Consider the following 26,832-nt stretch of genomic DNA (forward strand, 5'->3'; position numbering starts at 1 on the left):
TTAATTGTCCTATTTTACTTCCCAGAGAAAATTTTAGGCTGAGCCACAAATGTAACTGTCCCATGTACATTTATACCTCAATGTAGGAAGCTCTCATGCTGAAATCACCATCACCACTTTCCTGCTGGACTTCCTCATGCTGTATTCTGTACCAGTTAGTCATGTACTACACAAAGTATCACAAAAATATTTGCATAAGAAATGAGTGGCATAGAATCAACATTGCCTGGAAAGCTATTCCTTTTTCTGGGTGATGTCACAGAAAATGGTAATAATTAATACTCTTTGATGTGAAATACTTGCACATGAACAAAAAGATACAGGAGGAAGCGACGAGACAAAAAAGATGAAAACGGATTACTCTAAAAATGGGAGGAGTTTTTATAGAAACAGAGCTAATGGAAGGCAGAAGAAAAAGGGATGCAGCAGAACCAGAAGTAATTCTTTTTAGAGGAGGTGGATTCAGAGGTAGGAGAATTAAAAAGAAAAAGAAAGGACACAGCAGTAATTGGTCTCTCAGCTAGAGAAACGACCTGTCAGGTAGGTCTGAGAGCCAGAAAGCCAGATCCAACACATGCGTTCAGCACTGGAATGAGAGCTCTGCAGAGAGAGCCTCTTGGCTCTCATGAGTGTAATTCTGGCAGCTAATTCTCCCATCTCTCTCTACCAAGGCAATGTATAGCTAGCACGAAAGAACAATGAAAGATATGTAACTTTACAATCCTAACAAAAACTAGGCCATCAAAAGATTAAAACAAACCTTCAGTCACTACAGTGTGGGAATTTGCAGAGAGGACAGCATGGCAAAAATGCTCCCGAGTTCTGTTTGAAAACCAAAAGAACACGCCAGTTCTTATCTGCATTGTCATTCCTACCGTTGGTCTCTTTAGTAAGCATACAGCAGCTTCTCAGAGGATTCATTTCTTTTCTCCCATTGTCTAGGCACAAACCCAAATTACTCCCTGTTGAACAAGCTTGCCAAGACATCTTATGACACTATGCAACTCCATTCTTTAGCTTCACAAGGACAATAACAAACATGGTTTACACATTGATTAAGCCATTCCTTTCCTCATCACTCCCTTTTCCTTTCTTCCTATCCCAAGACAATCTTCCCGGATTTGTGAAAAAGAAAAATTCTATCGTTATAAAGCAACCGCTAATATTGGATGTTAAATTCCAATCTGTTCTCAGGAATTAGCAAATTGGGAAAAGTGATTTCTCCCTAATTTGCTCTTCACTGCTGACAAATTCAGCAGATGATGTGCAATCAGATGCTGAGGCTAATTTCATATGGAAAGAAACGAAATACCACAGGCAGAACGGATAAAAATTTCAAAAAGTCACAGAACATCCAGACTAGATCAGAGTCTATTCATTATTAACGAACTTTATGCACCATTAAGTCTCACAAACCTGGGCACTATCTCCAATCTGCCACTTTTCACCATACCTATTATATATATGGTTCATTCATAACTTTATCTGGGCTTCTATGGATTTGTCTATGACATTTTGTGAGTACTGTTAGGCCCCAAGCTTGTGAACAGATGGGAGTGAGCACAGGCAGCAGCAGACACCATTTCAGACAGTGTTCCTGCTAAGGTTGCAAGAAAGTACAAGCTATATAGCAGGTGCTCTGACACCTTACCATGCACAGTGTCCTACAAATAAGCACAACCATCTCTTCTAGGTACCGAAGGCAAGTCTGAAATTGGGTCTAATCTTACTTCATTCCCCAAAATGGATCAGTACTGCCCTGCACAGTGACTCTGGCTACTGCTAACAAGCCAGCCTGCCATGACAGCAGTAAAGAAAAAGAGCATTCTCATTTACTTCTTTCCTAATCTATACAAACTGTATAAGACCAAGTACAAAACACAGACCTGAACAAGCCACACGATTGTGCTACAGAACAACTAACACTTGTTCGGTTTCTTCAACCCTTCTCTGTAGTCTAACCTTGCATACCACCATACAAGAGCTATAAATAATATATTCCCAACATTCCAGTCCCACCAGATGCTTCTCTTCTCAAATGTGAAAATTAACAGTGATGAAACACTAACTTTATGAACCATGTAGAATATTGCAATTTTCACAATGTTCTGTATCTCCACACACACATGCAGGGCAGTGATAGCTGTGCATCTAATTATGTTAATGGGGCACTGCCGAGTCAGATGCAGGCTGTCCACCAGTTTATTTCAATTGCAATCACTTCTAACATTTTTAAAGATTTAAGGTATTTTAAAGAACCAGATCCTCACCTCTTTAAATAAAGCAGAAATGGGTATTTTTTATGCTACTAGAGACTAAAATTCGCTATTAAAAACATACGATTATTTTTTGGTTGCTATTCCATGATTTCACATGCAAGTATGCAACTTTCATTACATATGCAAGTATGTGGCAGTGGTCACTCTTTTAGTCAATCCTAGTAACTAAAATATGCATTATGTAAATGTGCCCAATTCAGGACCAAGACAAAAATCTCTGTAGCCTTTTAAGTGTGGTCTGGTGATCAGAAAAAAGGAGAGAATCAGAACTGAGGCACGGATGCATGGTGTGGCCTTGGCAAACCGATTAGAGAGCGTCAAAACATTCTGTGTCCCTGAGACTTACCATGTGCAAGATCACTTGTGCTGGGAGCAGTCTCTGCATTTTGACTCCGCAGATGCTCAGTGTCCCTGTGTGACTCCTGGGATGGAGGTACTGAAGATGCTGAGGAGGAGGAGGAAGAAGAGGAAGAGGCTGGTTTGGATTTGGAATGCAGATCATTCAGTCTCAGGAGATTTTCAGGAGCTGCAGTGTCTGGATTCACTGGGGTAGGATGCAGTGTGGTTGCTGTTACTGGGAAGAAGCTCTCTCTGTTGTCCTTTGTATGCTTTGGAGTCGTGGGTGCTTCTCCTGTGGCCTACACAAAACAAAAAAGGGCAGGCAGAGACAGTGAGAAAATACATGTCAGTAATTCTGCATATGTCACCTGCTTCAGTGACAACTATGAGCAGTACAACTTTCTGTAGATAGAAAACACTGTCTCTAAAGTGAATATAAAAACAATAACTATTATAAAGAAATATTTTGTCTTCATGGATTATTTTTCTGTTCTTTACAGTCTATTTAGCAAAGCAGCACCTGATGATTTCTTCACATTCATATTGACAAACTTCTGACCTGAACAAACAGATCTGCAGTGCTTTAAGAGCATTTGCAAATTATTAGAAGACATAATTCTTAGTGAATGATGTCAGAAGAAATAGAGAAAAGAGAAAAACCTATTTGCTTGCAAAATAAGTGATCATCTTAACCTCAAATCATAAATTCCCAATAACTGCAGAACTGAATAACATTGGTGTCCAACTTGGAATAATGTTCTGGAAGATCTGTTGCCTTTGCAGAAGTAACAGTGGCACCAAAAGTGACGCTCTGAAGCCAGAGCTAAGAATTTAATGCAGTATCATTGATTATAAAGACAGAAGGTAGAAGGGTGACATAAATTCACTGAAGAAGGGAACAGAAGTACCCATAAATCGAGTATCTTCTCTGTATTTTTTATCAGCAATCAAATCTGCTTGCCTGTGAGGCCAGAGAACACATTTATTTAATGCTCTTTATGGTTTTCATTCAATAAAGACTTACTGGACTGTAAAAGATACAGTTGAATGGAATCTTCAGCTATTTAACTCCCATCTCATACCTCTACTGTGAAAAAAACCTCGTTTTAACCATGGTGCTAGAGTATGAGTGTTTGAAATAGAAAACAGAGTTCTGCTGTCCAATGCAAAATTAAATTAGGCTCTAATGGCCTAGATGACCAAAGGTTTTTTACACTGTCAGAAGAGTCAGCAGAATTTCACTGAGAGAACAGAGTAAATCGCAGCTGGAAAAAACACGTTTAAAATTCAAAGGTGGAAAACACACAAGTACAGCTTTTTTTAAATAATTGGTGGAATGTATTTTTGAAGTTCCTGAACTTGATTAATCAATCTGCAAAAAGCATTTGATTAAAACCTGCCAGATGCTATGTGCACACAAAAAATAAAACGTAGCAGCTATATTCACAACTATTACCACGTTAGAGCAAAAAAATGTCTATTCTGCCTCTGAAAGCAGGTTTCTGATGTTTAAACCATCAGTTCCAGAACTAAAGGTCTCAAGACTCACAAATGGGATCATACAAGCTTGAGGGAAAGTGCAGAAGAAAGCCTTAAGCCAGAAGTGAGATCACTAGAGGAAATGTCTTCAGCTGTGATTTAGAGGGAAAACCCTTCACACCCAAGCACTTCATTAACTTACATAATACATTATGTAGAACCTGACATTTCCATGCTTGTATTATATCCAGGTTTGGGTTTTTTTTTCATCAGAAACACATGAAGGTACTACTAGTTAGGTACATACTTGTTAAAAATATAACTGCTTCTCAAACTGTATTTCTATAAAAATGCACAGCTATTTCCAGAGACAGAAAAAGGACTCTTGGAAAGCAACTCAGCAAATATTTGAATGGTACTCAGAAGAAAAATGATTAGTGAGAGGAGGAGTACAGCAACACTCCTTCTGCTGGAAGGGACCTCTGCATGTTTGTAGTCTAGTTTCTGCTCAAAGCAGAGCTGACTTCAGTCAGATCAGCTTACTGAGGGCCCGTGTCCAGCCCTGTTCCAAATGTCACCAAGGATGGTGTCCTGGGTTCAGCTGTAGCAAACCACGACAGATAGAGATTCCACAACCTCCCTGGGCCCCTGTTGTAGTGCTTTACCACCTTCACAGGGAACATTTTTTTCCTATCATTTCATCCAAATTTCTTTTGCTGCAACTTTAAATGGCACTTCTCATCTGGTTCCTTCCTCCCTGCTGAAGATGACAATTCCATACCCACACCCTCCGTTAGTCTCCTGTTCTCTAGGACGAAGAAACCCATCTCTCTATGACTTCACTGCCGTAAAGGCACACTGCTGACCTGTGTTCAACTTCTTTGTCCACAGTTCCAAATCTCTTTTGGCAGAGCTGTTCCCCAGCCAGCTATGTTGCACAGGGATCACTCTGCCCCAGGCGCAGGATTCTGAATTTCTCAACGTTGAACCTTCAGCATTCTTCCAGTCATACCCAAGTTCCAGCACACTGACCATGCCCTCCAAGCTGGTGTCAGGTAAACTCACTAAGGGTTCACTCCATCCCATCATCCAAAGCATCAGAGAGAATGATGCCCCAGCATAAGTTTGAGGAATGTCACTGGGAACTGGCTGCCAGGTAGAACCCCAGTGGGTGGCCAACACGTGTTTAGACAGGCAGTGGAGGCAATGGACAAGCACTGAAATAAAGAAGGCCACCTTGCAAGTTGTATGTGATCAAGCACATAGAGAGAAAAGGTTGAGACTAAAGTTACCCCTTACTGGTATACACAGATGAAACCAAACTTCTATTTAATGTTTCTCAAAGTGAAGATGCTGTTCCAGGGACAAGAAAAATTAGGTTTTATTTGGAACTGGTTCCTCCAGGTGAAGCTGTGGCTTGGGCAAAATATCTCGGGTTTTTTTTTTTTGCAGAGAACCAACCTGAAGAGAGTAACATTTTATTTGCTCAAAAGAATGAAGCTGAAACTAACATGACGGTTCTGTCTCAGTAAAATCATGACTAAAAATTGTAATGCATAGTCAAGAAGTGCAGCTTTACACCAAAGAATGGCAACCAAAGGTTTCCTTATTTATGGCTTTAAAGGAAACCTTCTACCCGCGATCAGGTGAAGGGTTGTCTAAGACTTCTGTAAAGAGACAAGTTCTTTCAGCCCAATGAAACAGAGACCTTGAAAGAAGAAAAAACCCCAACCCTAACCCCTCTCAATGATTTGTCAAAAAAGGGGGTGGAAGAAAAAAAGAGAAATGCCTGTCTTTAAAATAAGAGTCAAAGCATAAAAAAAACCCCCAGCTTTTGCTACTATGTATTCTGTAGCTCATACAGCCATAAAAAAGGGGATTTAAACCTTCTTTGTATGTTTTACTGCCCCCAGAAACTGAAGAGCACCCAAAAGCTGTAAGCAGAAAATTAAGATGAGCACCACAGCAAGGCACACGTTGTTTTCTTTCAGAGATTTTGGTTTTAGTGTAGGGGCAAGAATTACCGTTCAGGGCAAAGTCACTAACTATACTACTCAAGACTTATGGGGCCACATTTCATCATCCTGCCTCCAGGAAAACACAAGGCTTTATAACACTGCATGCGAGAAATAATCCCAGAAAAACTCATTACAGGGAGTCTTGGCTTTGCCAGAAGCACTTTATGTTCATCTATTTCTACTGCTGTATCAGCAGCAAGGCATAATAAAGATTATTTTCCTCAAAGATACAGTAGGGAACTGAGCAGCAGTGACAATAATCCTTTACCAGCATTTTATGTGGTTTCTCATTAGGAGAGAGTTTTTTTTTAAGTTTCTATTTTGTTGTGGCACTAAGTCAAAAGTACAGCAATTCTCCTTGCCCCTCTTTAATTCACTGCACTGTGTTAAGTGTCTGTTAACCACCAGTATGTTTAAAAGATGGTGGCCTTATTACAAAGCGGCTTTAGTCACCAAGAGGAAAGGAATCTTTTCTTAAACTGATGAGGATGCTACTTAGAGAACAAGTGCATATAACTGAAATCAGATGAAAACTCTTATCTGCCGCCTTCTTATCTTTCATTGTGATTACAGGTTCATCTAGTCAGGATTGGACTTCCTTCTGCATGCTTTAAAACAAGACAAGGTACTGAAGATTATGCAGTGCTACTTCTGTCTTGACTACCATACTACCAAAGTGGATGGAACTAACATATAAGGCTTATTCATAACCAAATGACATGTCACAGAAGACAAGTAAAACAGTCCATTAGTTCCATAAATACCTGCTATCCTATTTGCTCTTCTTTACAAAACTTAGTAAAAATGTTCTTCATTATGAAGTCTCTATAAAGCTAAAATTCAAATGAATAACTGGCATGCGTGTTTGTTTGAATGGCGACTACATCTGACCTATGCAGGTGACAAGATCAGACTCATTATTTGTTAAAACATTGACTATTTCTGTATACTCCTCAAAGAGTTCATTCAGCTTCTCGGAAGCTATGGACAACCCCTTCAATGGAAGCTGCGGGACGAAGTAGTAAGGAAGGGGGACATTGGGAGTGATGCCATTTTTCTTCCCAAGTCACCGTTACGTGTGACAGAGCCTTGCTTTCCTGGAGATGTCTGAACACCTGCCTGGCCATGGGAAGCAGTGAACCAATTCTTTGGTTTGCTTTGCTTGCACACGCGGCTTTCACTTTACCTATTAAACTGTCTTTATCTCAACCCACGAATCTTCTCACTTTCAGCTTTCTGATTCTCTCCCCCATCCCACCAGGGGAAGTGAGTGAGCGGCTGTGTGGGGCTTAGCTGCTGGTTAAGGTTAAACCATGACATTACCATACTTATTGTTGCTTTCAAAACACAACAAACAAATCCTACAGGGACCTTCTGATACTGCTCCTAGAACAGCTCACTGCTCGGGGGCTGTGGGAAGAAGTAACAATCAGATGTTCCACAGAAAGGGATAGTGATGGTCTTCCCAACACAAGTTTCTTGATGAAAGATGCTAGAAGTACACCTGCTACGTAACTTATTCTTGGCTTTTTAATTTATTCCCGTGTCTCAGTTTGGCATTCTGTGGGACTGAAGTCAGAATCCACCTAACAAAAGGATATGCCTTTTAAAAGAATACCGGAGCATCACCACAAAGCCTTGAAGCTGTCACACAAAGTGGCTGAACAACACACTGTCCACTTGCCACAATACTGGCCCCTCAACTTCTGTTCAATCGAGCGTTTCAATTAAACTATCCCTATTCTTATTTTTTCCCCAATCTCTCTGCAGCAATATTTGAAAGAAATCTCATTTGGAAGTTTTCTTCAAGGTTCATTAGAACTAGCAGCAATATTCATGATCCCGATTCTAACAAAACTTGTATTTCCCCAGATTACAGTTTTATTTCCTAAGATTCCAGTTTTATATATAGAAAATAACTAAGGTTTAGATACATCTGATTGAACCGCACTTTAACCCAACAAAATCCTCCATTTACACAAATGAATGCAGGAGCGCAATGTCCTGCTCTATGCAAGCAGCTGTATTCCAGCAATGCTCCATACACAAAAACATCATTATTGACCAAAAGAGATAAGGCAGCAGGATGAAAACCACTGTCAGACAAAGTATAAGATAAAAAGTGACTTTTCTTCCCTTCATGTTCACTTAATGATTGCTTTCTGCAGGAGACAGAAGGAGGAGAGCTGTTAATTATATCAATAATACACCTCCAGGATAGAGTGAGAGGGGGATGCCATGGCAACTGGCAAATGCAACAGTGAACAAAATGGTCACCCTATGGTAGGAGACCATGAAAGAGCTCATCCTTTTGTCCCCCCCTACCCCCACCTCCTCCTTCCCCTCTTTTCTTGTCATCTTTGCTGCATTAATAAAGCATACAGACAACTCAGGAAAAACAACTTTTTCTGTAAGCAGCCTCTGACGTCTTGATGTGCAGGAAGAAAAGATGAAAATTAGCAGCATGTGGGTGGAACAAAAAGGAGGGGAAAAAACACATGAGGTAGAAATAGAGCTGATTATTTTCTAATAGTTTAATATTTTACTTAACTCCTCCCATCCCCAGGAAAGTGCCTTTGCAAAAGGCTTTTAGCAGTTTCTTGAAGAGAACAGCTTGGTGGTTTGTTTTTGTGTGGTTTGGTTGGGTTGGTTTATTTAAGTGGGAATTAGAGACAAAACTGCTCTAGACATTCAAGGCAATTCAAACAAGTCACTCAAGTTTTCTACTTGAAGAGCATGTCACTGCAGTGCTGACTGCATTCCACAGCAGAAGGGGAAACACTCACTGAAGTGCCCTCTAGCTTCACTCACAGAGACAATTTTTCCTGTTCCAAATAAAATGTCACAATCACTGTAAGGTCCAACATAGAGATGGTAACATCACTAGACTGATGCTCCAGAATCAATCTGAGTACTTCTGAGGTTGTGTGTGGTTCCAGCTGCAGACCCCATACAGCAAACCCATCATCTATGGCATCATTCCCTTAATTTCTTCAGTATGAGGCTGTGGTTTAAGGCTTCAAGACATTTTAGACTTTAAGACATCACCAATGCTGGGAACAACTAAACACTGATGAAAGGAGAAACCAAGACCTCAGTCACCTGTTTTGAAACTAGAGAAGGACAAGAAAACAGCAGCACTAAAGCACCACCTTTCCTCAACAAATACAGCTTTTATATTATAGAAGTAGCAAGCTTCATAAACTCAAGGATCCTGCCAGAAGCCTGAAAGGCACAGCTGATCTGCATAGCCCGGTTGTGCCTTTGTGTTTATAACAAAATGTACTTGTGTTGATTCTGGTGGCAGCTTCTTCAGGAAACATCACATTTAGTTAGATCCAGCACTGAAAGCTGCTGAAGAGTTTTGACTGCAGATTTAGAAAGGGAAAGGAGGAGAGCACTCGGAATTTCGCACCAGCCAGTGGGAGAAGGTGATCAAGGAGGTGATACTTTGGAAGAGGTGAGTTCAAGCCAAGGGTGAAAGGGAGGATATGATCAGTCCGAATGGTGCAGGGAGAGCTTGAGGTTTGGCAGCTGGATCAGGAAAGGGTGGTTGAAAATTTCTCTCTCACTCTTCAGGGATGGAAGTGGTCCCAGAGCAAGGGTTTTTTTGGCTAATGCAACAGTGAGTCTTAAATAACTCAGCAATGTTGAAATAGCCCCTTCACATGACATTTAGATGATATACTATACTGTGAGGAGCCAATAGGAATTTCAGCTGCTACAACACTACCTATATTATGAGTACTTTCTACATACAGTCCCATATTCTCAAGGGTCAACACAGGACTAGAGACTTAATGGCATTCTGGAACTTTGCCCTTGAACACTCTTGTATTTTCAGAGATGTTAAGTCCAGCCCTGTGTACAATGTTGATGTCTGCAATGTTTTAAGCTATTTGTTCTATTCAGTTCTCAGGATTGGCAATCCACAATATAGCCTAACACAACCACAAAGTTTTACCTGTCCTCTTTAAGCTACCTGTCATGACAGTTTCAATACTGGTGAAAGCTGTAATTTTAGTATTAATGCACACAAAACCAAGTCCCCAGTAATAAAAATACCTTTTTGAATTGCAAGTCAAGAAAAGAAAGACAGATGCGTTTCAGTCTGAAGTATCTCCACATGCATTAATAGAATGCTCTGTGCACTATAAAGCTTCATCCTAGCTTGTGCTGCAGTAACTTTCTCATGGTGACACGTCCTTAACAGTATCACAGACATCATCATTATGTATAAAATGAAGACTTTAATGTGACCAATTTTAGGCAGCCAGAGAAAAGACGTATTAGAAATTCTCCAATTATCTAGCAGCCTCACAACTGCTTTCTGCCAGCACACCCCCTCCTTAGTCCTTAGGACTACAGATTTAAGTATAATGCCACATCAAGGTCAAACTAGTCTGCCTCTTAATCTTTCATTCTCCCTCAACAAGCTCTTGGTATTCCATTTCCAGGGGCCATTAATTTCGCATGAAAATCATAGCTGGCAAGACTAAAAATATATCTTATAACTCAGAGCAATAGCTGACTGCTTTCAGGATCTCTGCAGATCTTTTTGATAACATTCTCAGAAAATCGAAGAGAAGAATAAGCATCCTTCAAAATGCTGCTTGACCACAAAGTGAATTATCTCTAGTATAACTTCAGTACTTAACTACTATTAACATAGTGACCATTAATGGATAGCAGTCGCAGCCTATTAAACAGGTATGTATCAAAAATGTGGGTCACACCTACGATGGAAAAGAACACAAAGAGGAAGAATGACTTTCAGCCACACCTATTCTCCAGTCTGGTGTACTGCACAGCCATTCAAATACCTGGGCCAGTACAGAGGAATGTATACCATGGCAGAGGAAGAGCAGCCACCAAGGAAGCAGGCTTACTTCCAGCAGCAGTTCTCACTTGAAAATGCTGATTTAACTATGCTATGTTCTTACGCTATGACTCACTGTCATGTCTTCTAGAGGTATTACTTTGAACAACGACAAAACAATTCCGAAAACTCCAACACCATCACAACTCATACGTTCAACTTGAACTCCTTACTTTCCTCCCTCAGTTACAAAAAGCCCATCGGATGAGATGGGCTACTGTTCTCCCACCTTTTCCAGCTGCAGGACTACTCATTTCATGACTTGAAATCCTAGCATAAGCAATTGCCTTTGAAGTCACAACCGCACTCATTACTGGTGGTCATACAGCCTTCTTTGGAAGCTGCTATATTCTGAACTAAATTTAAGTAGTCTCTGGAACTCCAGTCTCTTGCTTTTAAACAGTGCAATAGGCTGAAGGGTCAATAGGCTATACTAGAGAATGTGAATATTTGAGAAGATATTTTGTTAAATCCTCAAGTCTACATTAGTTTAGTCATATGACCAACTCTTGACTTCAACAAGAGCAGTTATATCTGCAAGAAGCAGCACAACAAAATTCTCTGAAGAGCTGATGATTATACTGCTGTAACAAATCAAATGGTATTTATTTTCAAAGTGTTCACTGGGCAATCTTCCGTATCACTGAAAACTGATCAGACAATATTGCCCTTGTCCTCTTAACTCTGAGTATGCAGTCACCTCTTTAAACCCTACTCAAGCAACTCATATGTATCCGCCAAGTTTCTTGCTGGGCTTTCTTGAAGGTTCAGGGTATGCAATTGCTATGGCAGCTTTTCCAGCAAGGTCAACAGTTACTCAGGCATGTGGCAAAACATGAGAATGGTGAAAAACCTGCACATAAACTAACCTTGAAACTGTATACTGCAGATGAGCTAGTATTTGACTGCACTGGAAGTGACAAGATTTCCTGTTAAATCACTTGAAATAAAACATACCTCTTAATGGGATGCACTCTGAAGCTTGCAAACATTCCCTTTAAGGAAGCACTCCCAGCTAAATGAGATTATTACATGCTGCAGTTTCCTTTTAGTCCATTTCTAGCAGGATCCTTTAGGCTGTGCGAAGCTGCCCTACTGCTACTATAACACTATGAATTAGTGTGGAGACACTCTTGTAGACTCTGTCTGTTTTCCACAGACTGAGCCCTGTTTTATTTAGAATTGGCAAGTATTTGCTTTCTGTAAACAAATGATGTCACGTATAGAGCTGTGGCAGCCCAGAGAAGCGCTCTGTTACTGGATAGTTTGAGCAGGTTTACAGGGCCTGTGGTTCTTAAGTCACTTATCCCAGGAAATTGACAGTCCAAAAACCCCACCAAAAAACCCCAAGTGAACACAAAATCTACCTTGATAAATGTCTTTTTCTGCTGGCTGTTCTATTGTACAGTTCCAGGAAGTATATGGTTTCTTTATGAAAGTTTTCACTTGCTACTAGAATGAGGAATCATTTGAATTATGGCTTTTTCACTTCCTTCCAGAGTTTTTAACTTAAATATTTAACAACTATTGAATTTTTTATATGCCTCTTCAGGCATAAGGAGGAAACAATACAGCAGTCAGTAAACAGAAACTGACAAAGTGGGTTATCATGCTTTTGTGATGAGATCTAATCTTTTTAATAGCTTGGCAATACTGTGACCCTTCCACTTGATTTTAGAAGTCCTCTGTAGTCCTCATGACTGATGCGATGTTGAGATGTATTGAGCCAGTGAGACTCCAGCATCTTCTTCTACAAAGTCAACTAAATACCTGGGGAAGTGACTTAGAAAAGTTCACCATTCTCATGCTTTGCCGCATGCCTGAGTAACTGTTGACCTTGCTGGAAAAGTTGCCATAGCAATTGCATACCCTGAACTTTCAAGAAAGCCCAGCAAGGAACTTGGCTGATACATGTGAGTTGCTTGAGTGGGGTTTAAAAAGGTGACTGCATCCAGAAAGCAAACAGTAACATTACTTTTAAAAGACGCTTATTAGCTAATTCCTTTGATTCTGAAGTCATAAATCACAACGTGACAACACCTATTTTTCCCCCCAAGATAAATTAAAAAACAAAACAAAACAAAACAAAAACCAAAAAAAAAAAACCCCAAAAAACAACAACAAAAAAACAACCAAAAAAAAACCCCACCCACCTTAATATGTCAAGGTTTATTAAAAAATAAATAGATAAATAAATAAAGATCTGAAATACCAGACTATGATTTTACTAGAATACCTGCCTTGACATTTCTGTTCATTTCTGTAGCTCAAGAGGAAAATGTTACTGACTTCCGGAGGGGCACAACTTGGAGAAAGTTACTTCCATGAAAACCCAATGAGGAAACACTCTCTTTACTGGTATATCCTTTCCTTTTGCTCTGCTAGAGAGGCACCATACAAATGCACATTGTAACTAAACATACTGTCCGGTAACTTTTATCTCAGTATTAGTAACTGCAGACCTTCATGGACACTCCAGACTCAGACCTTCCACACAGCACAGGGAAAAACCTAGGTTGGCATGCCTCCTTACAACGAGTACTAACACCATTTCAAGAAGAAATATAGTGTGAAGGTGAAGTTGTCTAGGACAAATGCTGTATAACAGAGCCTGCCCTGAGGGTAATCAGGGCATTGGAACAGGCTGCTCAGGGCAGTGGTGCAGTCACTGCCCCTCGAAGTGCTCAAAAACCGTGTAAATGAGGTTCTCAGTAACATGGTTTAGTGGTGGCCTTGGCAGTCCTGAGGTTAATGGTTGGACTTGATGATCTTAAAAAGTCTTTTCCAATGTAGTTTATTCTCTGATTCTGTGATTCTCCTCTGCCCTCCTGGACAAGGCAATAATCACCAGTAAAACAATATCCACCAAAATGATATGAGAACAAGTACCCATAGATTCAAGAGCATGAAAACACAAGGTTCAAACTCCACTGGAAGGCACATACCTTAAATGCAAACAAGAATAACATCTGGAACCTTTCACAAAAGACACAGAAAAACCTGCTTTTCCTGAAGTTGCAGAGCAGACAGCACTAACCCTCGTTACAGGGGTTGACGTACAGCCTCAATTTTCTTCAGCTGCACTAGGCAGAAAAACTTGAAAGGAAGCCCTCTTGACTCTATATAATACAGAAAGTTCACCTTGGAAGTTCTTCTGTCTATTAACCAGCATCTCTAACAGCTGCGCTTTAGTTCTGAAAAGCATTTGTCATGTACATTAACACACTGAAGGGAGGACCAGGCAACGTGCATTATTTGAAGTTAGACTGAAAAGATCTAAAGCACAGAGGCAGTGTTCCAGAGAGAGAAACCAGATTTGCTTCAGAAACCAGAAGAATTATCTGAAGGCTCCAGAAACACATTTATTTTGAAAACCAGGCAAGATAGGTATTCAAACCCTTTTCACATTAAGACAGCATTTAACTTGCTAACATCAGAGATGTACCTCCTTAAAAGCTTATGCTTTTGCAAAGCAGAGACAGGTGTATTTTACAGAAGAAAAGCCTCATCCAAATTTGGAGGATGACAAGAAATTCTGAAAAGCTTTTACTGTCCATCCTTCCATTCTTATGGAAGTCCATGCCTAGGCAAGGTGACTGAAAATCCAGCAATTCTCCCCCTCCCTGCTACCATAATACTTTTTTCTGGTAACTGGCAAGCTGGAATGCGTTGTGCGGATATCTCTAGACTAGTCAGAGGCTACACTTCTCCTTGTACGCCTCTGCTAAGTAAGGCACATGACAAGTAGATGAAGTTACAGGAGATAACAGGAAGATGAAATAATAGAAGAAATACATGAGGGACAGAAGAGACAACCTGCAAAAACCAGAATAAATTTCTGCAGTTCATAAAGCAAGTTTGTTCAAGACTTTCCTGAAAGAGCTCTACTTTAAATAAGCATGGAACATGACTCAACATATTCATATAGTTGTCTACCTTTCTTGTGCAGAAAAGAGACACTTCCTGTTTTACAAACTTAAGCATGATACAGACAAGCACCGGTGAAACACTCAAAGACAACAGGCTTATAAATTGCACTCCAACAGATTTTTTCAAATACTTTTAGACAAATACTATTTTAATTACTTTTTGAGAGCTAACAGTCAATAACACAGGCTATGTTTCCATAGCATAAAGCATGCACAAAGCCCCACACAGTATTAAACCACAGGCTATGAACTAGGAACATAGATTTTCTTCAAAACATATTTTATCTTCCAGTCAAAAACTGCTTCCTTGTGTGCTGATGGCAAAAACCACAGAGAGTACAAAATACTCTAGGGCTTTCAACCAACAACTTGCTGGCAAAATGAATGACCATTAAACATGTCATTCATCCAGTTTTCCTCTTCGCTTTCATTTCACATTAAGGACTGTTAAATAGCCAACCCTTTACAGCTATTTAATTGTTTGCTGGATAAACCCAGAAACTACAAACTAAAAAACCCACGAATAATATAAGAGAGTTAAAATCAGATTTTCAACCATTCAAGTTGAGAGAAAAGATATTTGGGATCTCCAGATCAGTGCAATGTTAGCAAGAGAAAAGCTTATGAGGTTGTTAGCCCTTAGGGATCAGAGAAGTAATTACTATCTATGAAATGCTAAGGAATGATGTGGTCATTGAGAAGATTGTAGTGTGCCATAAATATTTCAATTTGAAGACTGATTGAGGTTTTCCCAAAAGCTTTTGGGCACACAAATTGTCCTTCAAGCCTGACATAAACAGGGATGAGCTCCCTGCACTGATGTGGCCCAACTTGTCTTAGATGACAATACAAGGAAAGTAGGTATTTCCAACTGCTGCAAACACTCAGTGACAGACTTGATTGTACAGACTAAGTAATAAAAGCTCATTATAAGCAGACAGGGACTTCACAGAGCTTACCTGTTTCTGTGCTGATGCTCCCATATGCACCTGGCAAAACTTGACTGCCTGTTCAAGTGCTGCTTCTTCATCCACCTGAACACAGAATCACAACTAATTAAGTCATACATAGCTCATCTACAAATTTAATTAAATTCACATGAAATGGGGATGTAGAGTATGGGAGTAAGGGCGAGAAGCAGCATTTCTATGGCAGAACAGTGATCTTAAGTTATTCAGGAACATATATTCAAAGATACACAAGTATCTCAATTCAAACTAACATTTACCATGAACAAACCCCATATAATTTGCATTGTAGCTCTTAAATTATTTATATTTAAATTTAGTTCCAAAACATGGAGGGTCCTACTCCCCACCCCTCCCCAGCAGTAGTCTTGTCAAGAGAATGGTTCTTCGGGGGATATTTCTCTCCCTAACTTTTTAACAGATACAGGGCAAATTTTATACCGCCTGGTTTGGCAATTACTGCTATTCAACAATGATGTTTGAGGTGACACAGAGAAATTACAATTAATGATAAAATACCTGTTTAATCAGCATGTACGTTTCAGACATGATCTTCTCGATTTTACCCAGGTCATAGGCCATAACTTTCTGACCTTGCTGCCACACTCTATACGCATCGAGCAGAAGTGTTTTTCCAGACTCCACATCCTCAAGTAATTTCCTCTTCCTGCTTGATCTCTGCACAGGTTCTTCTGTAGGTACTGCTTGAACTATTCCTTTAGCTGCCTGCTGCTGATGTTTTGAGCTAATACTTAGCTCTTCCAAAGAAAGTTCTGGAGTCCGGCTCTCTGAAGCTCTCTCCTTGGAGTTCCTGCCAGACTGAAGACGTTCTGGCTCACTGCGTTTACATGAAGAATCAATTTTTTCAGGGTCCTTGGAATATCCATCAAGATCCATAGGCTCAACTGAACCAGGGCCCGGGAGCTCTTTAATTTCCTTGTCATTCTTGTCCTCTTGTTCCAATATGTCCATGGCATTGGGAATTTGCCCCTGGGTCACCTCCTTTACTCCATTTTCAGTATTATGTATTACTCCATCCGATAAAACTGGCTTTTTGGGAAGAACATCTTTCCCCTCTTCAGCACTAGTTTTATTAGAGACATCTGTTGTCATCCTTCCTGAAGCAAGGTTAGAAGACTTGGAACTCTGATCTTCTGAAACCTTAATACAAGAGATCATTCTTCTCTGTTATTAATGAAATCAGAAAGCATTTTAGCACAGCTATGACTACCATGAAAACTGACAGCAAGTACCTTTACGTTACTGCTTCTGCTGAAGAAAATGCATTTATTCTACGTTCACACTTGTTTGCTCCTGAATATTAATTAATCCATGCCACAAGTCTTATAATTAAAGTATTTTAATCAGTAAAAACACCACAGAGAAATCAACAGCACAGGCTGAACCGAAGCTGAAATGCTCCCCCCCCCCCAAACTACTTCAGTCTATACTATGTGATCCAACTAAATGAAATGCAAGGTTTTAATAACTTTAAATTTTCTTGTAATATACTGAAAGCAAAACTGAATCTGTTCCTTTTGGCAGCTGCAAATTAACCTCAAATTTAAGAACCTTCCCCTTGGTTGCTCTTACCTAACCTTCTTGTTAGTAGATCAAGAAGTATGTTAACCTCTGCTGGAGTACTTTAATTTCTGCACTTTTTTCTTTGGTGATGGTCCAAAGGTAGAAAACCTCGCTACATCATCTCTTCTTTCAAAACCTGCTATTGATAGAATCCTTCCACCCAGATTCACGAGCAAACTATTTCAGACAGAGTTCCAGTGTTCTTAAGGAAGCTTTCATTTACTATACTCTTGTAAACTTGGAAAACCCTTAGGAACAAACAATTCCTTGAATGCATTTATTAAATAAACCTCCAAGTTCCAGTTATCTTCACCTGAAAACTGATTAGTCTCTACCTGACTTCTTAAAATTTCATCTAAATTACAATTACATGTAATAAAAGATGTGGTGCTGTCAAGAAACAGTACATAATATCTAGTTGTGTGGTTTTAGTTTGCAAGAGGAATATTAGTTCATTTGAAAAGGAAATTTCCAATAGACCCCACCTGTAAATGTAGCTGTTCTTATACTCTACAAAACGACCATCATTTGAAATATTAGGGACAGTCAAACCAAACTTACTGCAATCGGTTCTCAACAACTGTTATTTGTTACTGGATTTCAAAAACAAAAGACAACAAAGCTGGAAGGAAGTTTAATATGTAGTTGCATATAAACAAAAGGTATTAAAAATAAGGGATAATAATGCAGCACTTCAGTCTCAGGAGATCTAAGGTCAGCAAACTAAACCTAGAAAAAACTAGTTACTAAATCAAGGACCATTAAACACATTTACCTGTGTCAGATCGTTGAGAATGTCCTCCAACACTTTCACTGTAAGCACAAAGGCTTGTTGGGCCAAAACTTGGCGATCTGCATCACGCAAGTACTTCCTGTGCCACAGTAAGGTAACAGAAATTAAGCTACCTGCCCAAAGCTTAAAGAACTTTAAAAGCAAGAACCAGGACGCCGGAAAGAAAACAAAACCCCCCAACAAATAAACCAACCCCCCCCCCCGAAAACTCAACAGAACAATTTTAAAGCAAGTTACAAGAAAGCAAACACCACGAATGGTTGCATATTGAAATCTAACACTTCAGCTACATTTCGCTCCACTTCTCCCCTCAGCATAACCATCAAAGATGACATGCATGAAGCAAAAGATAGCAGGAACTAAAAACAGAGGGAAGGGGAAAGGATAAAAAACCTCAACAAACCAAACCCAGAGCAAAACAGACAACCAGAATTACAGTTTCCTTACATCAGCCCTTCTGTGACCCTCAAACACCAGCTTTTTAATCAAACTTCTTCTTGAAAAGGCCCATCAGTCACACAAAGCTATCTCGAACTGATGGGATTTTCATGTTCTGGATACTAATACCTTTTTTCCTATTTAGTATTATTTAGAAAATATAAAACTTGTATGTGTAAAACTTACTCATCCTATAGCTTCATTTAATTTACAACAGCACTGTAACTTCAGTGTATTCTGACGAAATGCTTTAGTCCACTTTCAAGGAAAATATTTCCAGCCATCAATCCTGCCTGAGTTTGAGGAAAACTGAATTTCTATTTCAGAATTAGCTGCTTTTACTGAGAGAGCTAAAAATCAAGTAAATTTTGAAGGGTACTATTTCAGTCAAAAAGCCAACATTTTTAATACACATTTTCTCTCTACAATATTACATTAGACTGGTAATTAAAATTTTAGGGTTTGCTTTTCAGACAAAAGATACAAAACCCTGACTCCTCATTAGTCCAGTAATAACTACAGTTCAGCTAAAAAGTCCCTGTTTTTAAAAATAGGGCTGTTACGGGCATATACCAGACACACCCAAAATGTTTGCATTTATAAGTTCACCATAGCTGGCACTGGCCAATCCAACATGTCAAATTACTTGTTTGTTAAATTCAGTCTAGACTTACAAATAACATAATATTTTTAGTACAACTATGGGCTTGCTTAGGACAGAATTTAAACCTTCTATGGTTCAGTACTTCAGATATGCTAAAAGTCAAAGTATTTTTGGCTTCAAGTTTGCTGAACATGTGGTGACATTCCCAGACATACTACAACCTATGCAAATTCACATGCCCTCACACTCAAAAACACATGCAGAAACCTTCAATGCCTCCAACTTACTGCCATCAATCATCCAGTTCAACTTCCTTAGCATTTGCCAGAGATTGATTTCAACATTTCCCACTTGGCAAGCTACCAGAATTATACCTCAATTGCTTCAATGTTTTCCTTAGATGTTTATTTTGGTCTTTCAACTGATATGAATCTGTATATAGCTCACATTGAATGTCTTCTTTTTTCTTAAATAAGGTTAATGCAATTAAAATTAGATCACCCATGAATAGGATAAGCTTTTTAAATAGCATCAGCTGCCAACAGGCACATAACCATTGTTCAGGTTGTCAAGGATTACAGGAAGGCAGGATGCCTGGGCCGTGACCTCCCTCACTGGACACAGCTCTTATGCAAGAGGCCAGCAGAAGGGTGCAGAAGTCATGATGCTCTGTTCCACAAGTGAATCCCTCCACACAACAGAAAGCCTCTGCAAATCTATCAAGGCAGCTCTATGGCTGCTCTGAGTTTCAAGAGAAATTCTAGATTCTATTATGGAATCGTAATCCTGAGAAAAATTAACTATCGTTCCTCTATATTCCTGAGGAATATGTCTAAAGACTTTTCCTAAACTAAATAAAATAGTTACACAGTGAACAAAATATATTCAAAGCTTCACAAAGTGATGGATTAAAATAAATAGACCATACTTTCCCTGATCAGGGGTCCTCTGTAGCATAGATGAGACTTTCAGCAAGGTGTTGTAATCCTTTAGCTGTGAGAGTACATTTAGCAGTAAGACAATAGAGCGGTTCATATGAGATGCAAAACTGCCCGGGCGGTCGATCTCATCCACGGGGATGCGCCAGATTCCCTGCAGAGAAAGAAAAAGAGGAAACCTCAAGAGGGATCCAACAGAAAAGGACAGAAGGATTCAACTGAAATCTTCAGATATGGGTGGGATTCCGCAGGATACTGAATTTCACTGACGGTCAGGGAAATAATGGACAGACAAACACTGTGATCCTTCAGGCAGGAAGATCCGAGTCAACTGATTCCTGCCAGCAGCAAAAGAGGGAGGCTTGCAGAAGCCACAGCACACCTTCTAAATATGCTTCTGCACTACTCCCAGAATAAAAGCAAGCAAAGCCTAAATTATATTGTGCATTTTTCTTACACGTCTGTGAACATGCCTTCCCAAGCTAAAGATCAACTACCATAAAAAACAAGGAGTAACTTAAAATAAATTCTTCTGGCCTGAAGGCTGCTTTTCTTCTGCAGCCACAGCAAGTTTCTATCTTCAAATCATCTGTTACTAAACGTCTCAGGAACTTGGTTACTGCCTTGGTATCATCAGTGCTCACCACGGCACTAACCAGTCTGATAGGAAGAATCGGATTCCTCAGCAGTATCCATTTTCCAGTGGCAGATTCAAATACTTGTGCATACATCCTGACCCTTCTAATTAAATTTCTGGGACAAGGGAATCTTTGGGGAGCAAGGCTGGAGTCTGATAAAAATAATGATTTCATTATGGCTCGTCAGCTCCATTTCTGCCATTTGTAGTAAGTCAAAGGAGAAGGAAAAACGCAACGCCTCCTACACCCAACTACCAATTATGACCATTCACAAAAGCTGCTGTTACATTACGGCAAACCCCTCCCTTGTGCTTTATTCAGTCCTGAAGCTTTTCCTATAGCAGCTCTTTCAGATTAAAATCCTCTGGTTGTGTAAACCATTTTGTGACAATGCAGGAAAGAATAGTCCCATTGATAGGAGACCTGCCTGAAAATCAGTTTTGCTTTCCAAACCTGTTTAGAAAGCAGGATATACAAATATTTACTCTTGTATCCTTGTTTAAAGGTCTTGCTTTTCTATTTTTAGCTTTGCTTTCAGTATGAGCAAAATTCTTCAAAACTTAATGCAAAGTGGAAGCAAAGAAGATGATTACTGCAATCATAGATGACATCTGACCACAAAAGAAGCAGATGCATAACCGACTTCTCTACAACAGACCCTCCCCCTGCATGTGTTCAGAGAATCTGCAGATCTACTCCATAGGATGTATAGGAACTTAGGAAAAAAACAACAAATATCGGTGTTTTTAAATAGGAAACAATGACTTCAACTAGATATAATGCACAGCCTGTCCTGCCAAATTTTCTTACTCTTGCTTTTCCTCGTGCTCCCTACTCTCACACCCTGATGATCACAGACAAAGCCACTTTTCCTCTTTGCTCCCTGTATCTCTCTTTCAAATCTTTTTTTGCAGCTTTCCTTTCCCAGGAAGTACCTATACCCCTACCATGACTGACCGCCGAGGCACAACCGTTGCTTCCTCCTATCCCCAACTACCAACCTCCACAAGTACTTTTTGTGGCTTGGTGGCAAAGATTTTATCTGCTCGTGTAGCTCAGCAGCGCTCAAGCACATACAGATCTTGTAGGTAACAGTTCCGTAAAGCAGCACATACTTCATTTAAAAAGAGAAACTTTGTCTTTACCCAACCTATACAATGACTTTCTTTTCAGGCCACAGATAAAACACATTCTGGAGCTGACATTTTTTGCTTCTCTGCACGTACATAAACTGGGTCTCTGCCAAATCCTAAAACAACTGAATGCCTCATCATGGCACCACACTGCAACAACCTACTTAGCCAATTTGAGGATACAAAACAATTTACAGTCAACTTAGATACATTGTGTAGGAATGGAAGACAGCCAACATGTAAGTTCCTGGTCTTTTTCAGCATTATCTCATCCTTCATTTGAATTAGGAGATCATTGGAGGGAGCCTTCAGTTACCTTATCTGGAACCAGCTGAAACAATCCTGCTGCTCTCACATGTCCCATGTATACATTTTACTACTACTCCAGAGATTACAATAATGCAGTAAAACCATGTGCAATGACAGATTCTGCTAACTGCAGCTACAAAGCTGTGAAAGTGACCAAGTCCATTTGATAAAGGCTAAGGTGCATATTATGAGAAATGCTGCTCTTCTGTCGTTCTTCAACAGGACACATTGGAAGAGCTTAAATTAAAACCCACATTAAGGGCATTTAAGTTTACATATTAAGTTTTACCTTAATAAAGGTTTGATTTTATAAGGGACATCAGTATGTTTTGATGTGTTGACTTGCAACAAGTAAGATTACTGTCCTGTTACATACCCACCTGTTTCACATGCAGCCTCAAGCCAAAAGCAGAAAGAAACCTGCCATCAGGAGTCAGATGGCAGAATCTTCATTCCACCCACTGTGACTTTATTAAGCAATATACAAAACACTGATGTTAAAATGAGTTTATCAGAATTTATGAGTGATACTGAATTCTTTTTAAGACTTCAAGTTGAGTCAGAGACTAAAGGCACAGTCTCATTCAAACTCCTCCCAAAGAGAAGTTTATCTGAGCCCATCAGGCACCAGTTTTTCCTTCCTAAATATCAATAACCTTCAATAAGAATATTTCTGAATTCAGATCATACGCTGCAACCTTTTCAAAAAGCTGAATGTTAGTGTTTTTTTGGTTTGTTTTTTTTTTTTTTAACAAAACTTACAAAAGCCAGAAATACAAAGCTTGCAATGAAATAACTGAGGAGGAGACTGGAAAAAGTTATTCAGTTTGACTAAAATTACAGTTTTCAGATGATCATTTGAAAATCCAGATTTGTTAGCAAGTACCTCTTTGACAGTACACACGGAGAGGAGTGCAGGTCCTTGTGAAAAACATCTGCAGTTCTTTGAAAGGTTTTGTTACTGATTATCCCCACTCAGGACACTTGACAAAATGTCTTTGGCTCTGGCCACGAAAAGGATTTTATATCCAACACACTGCTCCTGTCTGCTGGCCACCATTCCCACAGCTGAAAGGTTCCTCCCTCTGCAACAGCCAGCAAAGCTGTTTACATGAAACTAGGAGTGAGGCACTTCCAAAAACTCCAAAACGCCTCCCAAGATCCAAAACATCAAGCTGCTCTCCATGCCTTTCTAGCTATACACACGGTCTGTGAGAGCTGGGGGTGGGGGAAGCCAGCCTGATACGCACTGCTGGAAGAAAGTATAAATCCGGAGCACATGAAAATTCTGCAGCAAACTTCTGAGTTTTACACTAAATATGAAACTGGACAATGAAGTCAGTCAACCATATTCCTGGTGACACTTTTAATTACCTTTTTTCAGCTTAAAACTTGCTGCACAACCTCTCCTTGCAGAAAAACTGAAGACTTGGGGAGGAGGGTGAGGAAAAGAGGCCCGTACTACGCTGGGTTTTGTGAGCACGAGCTACAGTATTAGTGGATACTTTCTAGTTCAGCCACTGAAAATAGAAAGGAAGGAAGTACTTATTATTCCTCCTTGCTGCTTACTCCAGAACTTTACGGGAGGGGATTCCCTGGGGTTTAGGAATGCCTCTCTGAGGAGGGAAGGCTGACAGTTCTCAGCAAAACCCAAACTTCTCTGGGGATGGCTGCTGCTGATGCTGCAGAGCTTCAGAGTAAGCCATTTTCTAAGCAGAGATCAAACCCTACCGAGTGCTCCATGGTTTCTCTTCTTCACAAAATGGAGAAATGCTAGTCACACTTCAGATGATCCAATTCACATACAACAAGCAAACACATAAAAAGACTACTGCTACAAATATGGACCTCCAGTTACTTACGACTCAATTCCCTCTTTTTTTCCAAGGGGTCCCAGAAGTGCAAGTTACACCACATAAAACAAACTCAATTCCACTGCTGCCTTCAAGCGACCAAAGCAAAAACACACTTCTTCATTTGCCAGTCTCAGTAATATCCTACTAAGAGCTCTTAGAAAACACAAAATTAATATAAATATTAACATTGTCAGGAAACATGACAAAACTGACAAACCAACTAATGAAGTTGTGCAGGGAAACCACTGATTAATAATGCAACAACCTACACGGTATTCTGGAATCAGAAATGGAACTAAGCATGATCTCATAATCCCTGGAAAGCTCACACCTTGCTAAACTCTTTTTTGTTCAAGTCTGTTTTAATACAGGGTTACACACAACATCCTGAAGCACTTGTAGTTTGACTTGTGTCCTCTCTTCTCTGTTACTTAGGTCAACATACTATTCTGCACTGGGGGCCTGAAAAGGAAAACAAACATGGTTCAAGCTGAACAGTTTCAGCACACATGAGCTGAAACCCCACTCTTTCCATCTAAGAAAGTATAGCACAGAACCTTGAATACCCCTGCTCCCCTGTGTAAGCACTGCTCTATTTAGGTTCAAGCCGGCAGGCATGTGTTTGCTTAACTCGTGGCTTCCTGCTAGTTTGCGTGTAACCATCAAAACTGCTGCTCCTTCCTCCATGTAGTAAATTAATAAACCACCTTTTCTCATCCAATCTTAAAGTGCTCCCATATCTCAGTATTTTACTCTGTCACCTGGTTTTGGTTTTTCTTCTTTTCTACAGACAATCCTGTTATTTTTCTTTCTCAATTCCTTACTTACTGCCTTCCATCATGCAGTGGAACAATTCCACCTTTGTGAACAGGAATGTGAGCAAGCACAAAAGCACTAAGAAATGAAAGCACCCATATTCCAAATAGTAAAATTATTAGCTGTAGGGATTTGTGTTATCAAGGAAAAAAGGCAGCCCCTACTTTTTGTGAGTAACTTAGCCAATTATAGAAATATCTTACGAACTTTTCCAGAGTATTTAAGCAGCACTCCTCCTGCCTGTTGTTAGTCTTGTTCTCATACTCCAGTAACAGAATGTAAAACAATGGTGTGATAATAACTAAATGATATTTTATCAGCCTGGAAAAGGAAACAGAAATAAGGCAAAACTGCAGCAATTTCCTTTCAGTAAGTCAGAACTAAGCAGGATTACAGTGCCTAAGGTAAATGTATTTTTTTCTTCTTTTTTAAATACACACACACACTTGGAAGTGAATAAAGAGCATGCATGCTTTCTGGAAAAACTGGAATTCTGCAACATTATTTAAGCAAGAGAGCAGCATGAAAAATGCTGACAAACGAAAATGCTCCACATGCTCCCATTATCATATCATTGATAAAGAAACGTAATGGGCCATTTTCACCTCGTTTGTCCCATCAAAATACAACATCTTTTCAGAGTCTTAATTTTCAGATTTTTCTATTTCTAGAACAATCATTTTACAGTTGACTTGGCACAGAATTGGTCTTAACCCTATGAAAAGAACACGCAAGCCATACCCACCTGGGGAGACTATTATGTGTGAGCATGAGTCAGGTGGACACACACGAGGCAAGGAAAGGGAGTCATTTCCTTGCTGCATCAGCAATAAGCAATTATATAAAGCCAGAAATGCCTCATTAAGATGATGAGTTACAAGTTCAGGTGGAATTAGTGAAACAGAAACTGAGGTCTACAGAGCGTTCGCAGAACACTGGGTTTGGACATTTGCCAGGCTGAATCTGGAGGGGTTTGTTCACTGGGTCAGGAGGCTTGAAGAGTTTTTACTCAGATGGTTCCCACGTACCATGTGATTTCACAACAATGTCAACAAAAGTCACATCATCTCTTTTTAAAGGGAAATGGCTAAATAGACAGTACAAAAACAAATCAATAAAAAGCAGTAAAGAATCCATTCTACTCCATGGCTGCAAAGGAAAGAAAGAAAAGTGAGGAGAGACAGGCATTCTCTTAAAACCTGTTTTTAAGGTGCCATCCTGTTCAAACAACGACACAGTTCCATTGCCTCTGGAGCTTGCGATATGTGCCTCAGGCAGGCATTATCCGCTTGAAAAAAACAGGAAACACAAGGAGGTGTGGGCAAAACACAACACCCCTTTGATGATTAGGACTGTTCCCTGCACTACATTTCCAGGTTAACACCCACAGCACCACTGGAGTACCCTTCCCCTGAGCACTCTAAGAAACAATCCTTAGATTTCCTCTTGACTAGCTCCCCATTTCTCTACTCTGCAAGTCTGGGGTGCCAGAGCAGAGATGGATTTGAAGATACAGCTGTGGGACAAATGCCAACTGGCAAGTCTGCAAGGCGGTTCTGGTTTCTGTCAGTGGCATACCAAGGCTGAGCCCCACTACTCATTCCTAAAGGAGGTGCTGCGGAACCACAAAGAGAACTGGGACTAACACAGCTGGGAGAAGCCATTGGTTGCCAGAGAAGGGCAAGTTTCAGGATTGACAGGATTTTTTTACCTAGACCCCTACACTTGTGTCACTAGAGTGACTGTCCCCATCTCCGCAAGGGTTACAAATTAAGCAGCTAGTGGTGTACACAGAGGCACTTTATCTGGTATTAGATTCTATCTGATGGAGG

General features: G+C 39.9%; 1 protein-coding gene across 3 annotated transcripts in view; it reads right to left on the reverse strand.

Moving 5' to 3' along the window:
• Positions 1–26,832, reverse strand: part of CABIN1 (calcineurin binding protein 1) — a 109,530-nt gene that overhangs the window by 12,632 nt on the left and 70,066 nt on the right. For all 3 annotated transcript variants that reach the window (XM_065693034.1, XM_065693035.1, XM_065693033.1), the window contains exons 30-34: positions 20,239–20,402; positions 18,251–18,347; positions 16,411–17,052; positions 15,883–15,957; positions 2,626–2,917 (exon numbers count right to left, since the gene is read on the reverse strand). In XM_065693034.1, coding sequence (XP_065549106.1) covers positions 2,626–2,917; positions 15,883–15,957; positions 16,411–17,052; positions 18,251–18,347; positions 20,239–20,402 — 1,270 coding nt within the window. The remainder of the gene's footprint in view (positions 1–2,625; positions 2,918–15,882; positions 15,958–16,410; positions 17,053–18,250; positions 18,348–20,238; positions 20,403–26,832) is intronic.

This window comes from Lathamus discolor, chromosome 12 (assembly GCF_037157495.1).
Source record: "Lathamus discolor isolate bLatDis1 chromosome 12, bLatDis1.hap1, whole genome shotgun sequence".
In the NCBI taxonomy this organism is placed as follows: Eukaryota; Metazoa; Chordata; class Aves; order Psittaciformes; family Psittacidae; genus Lathamus; species Lathamus discolor.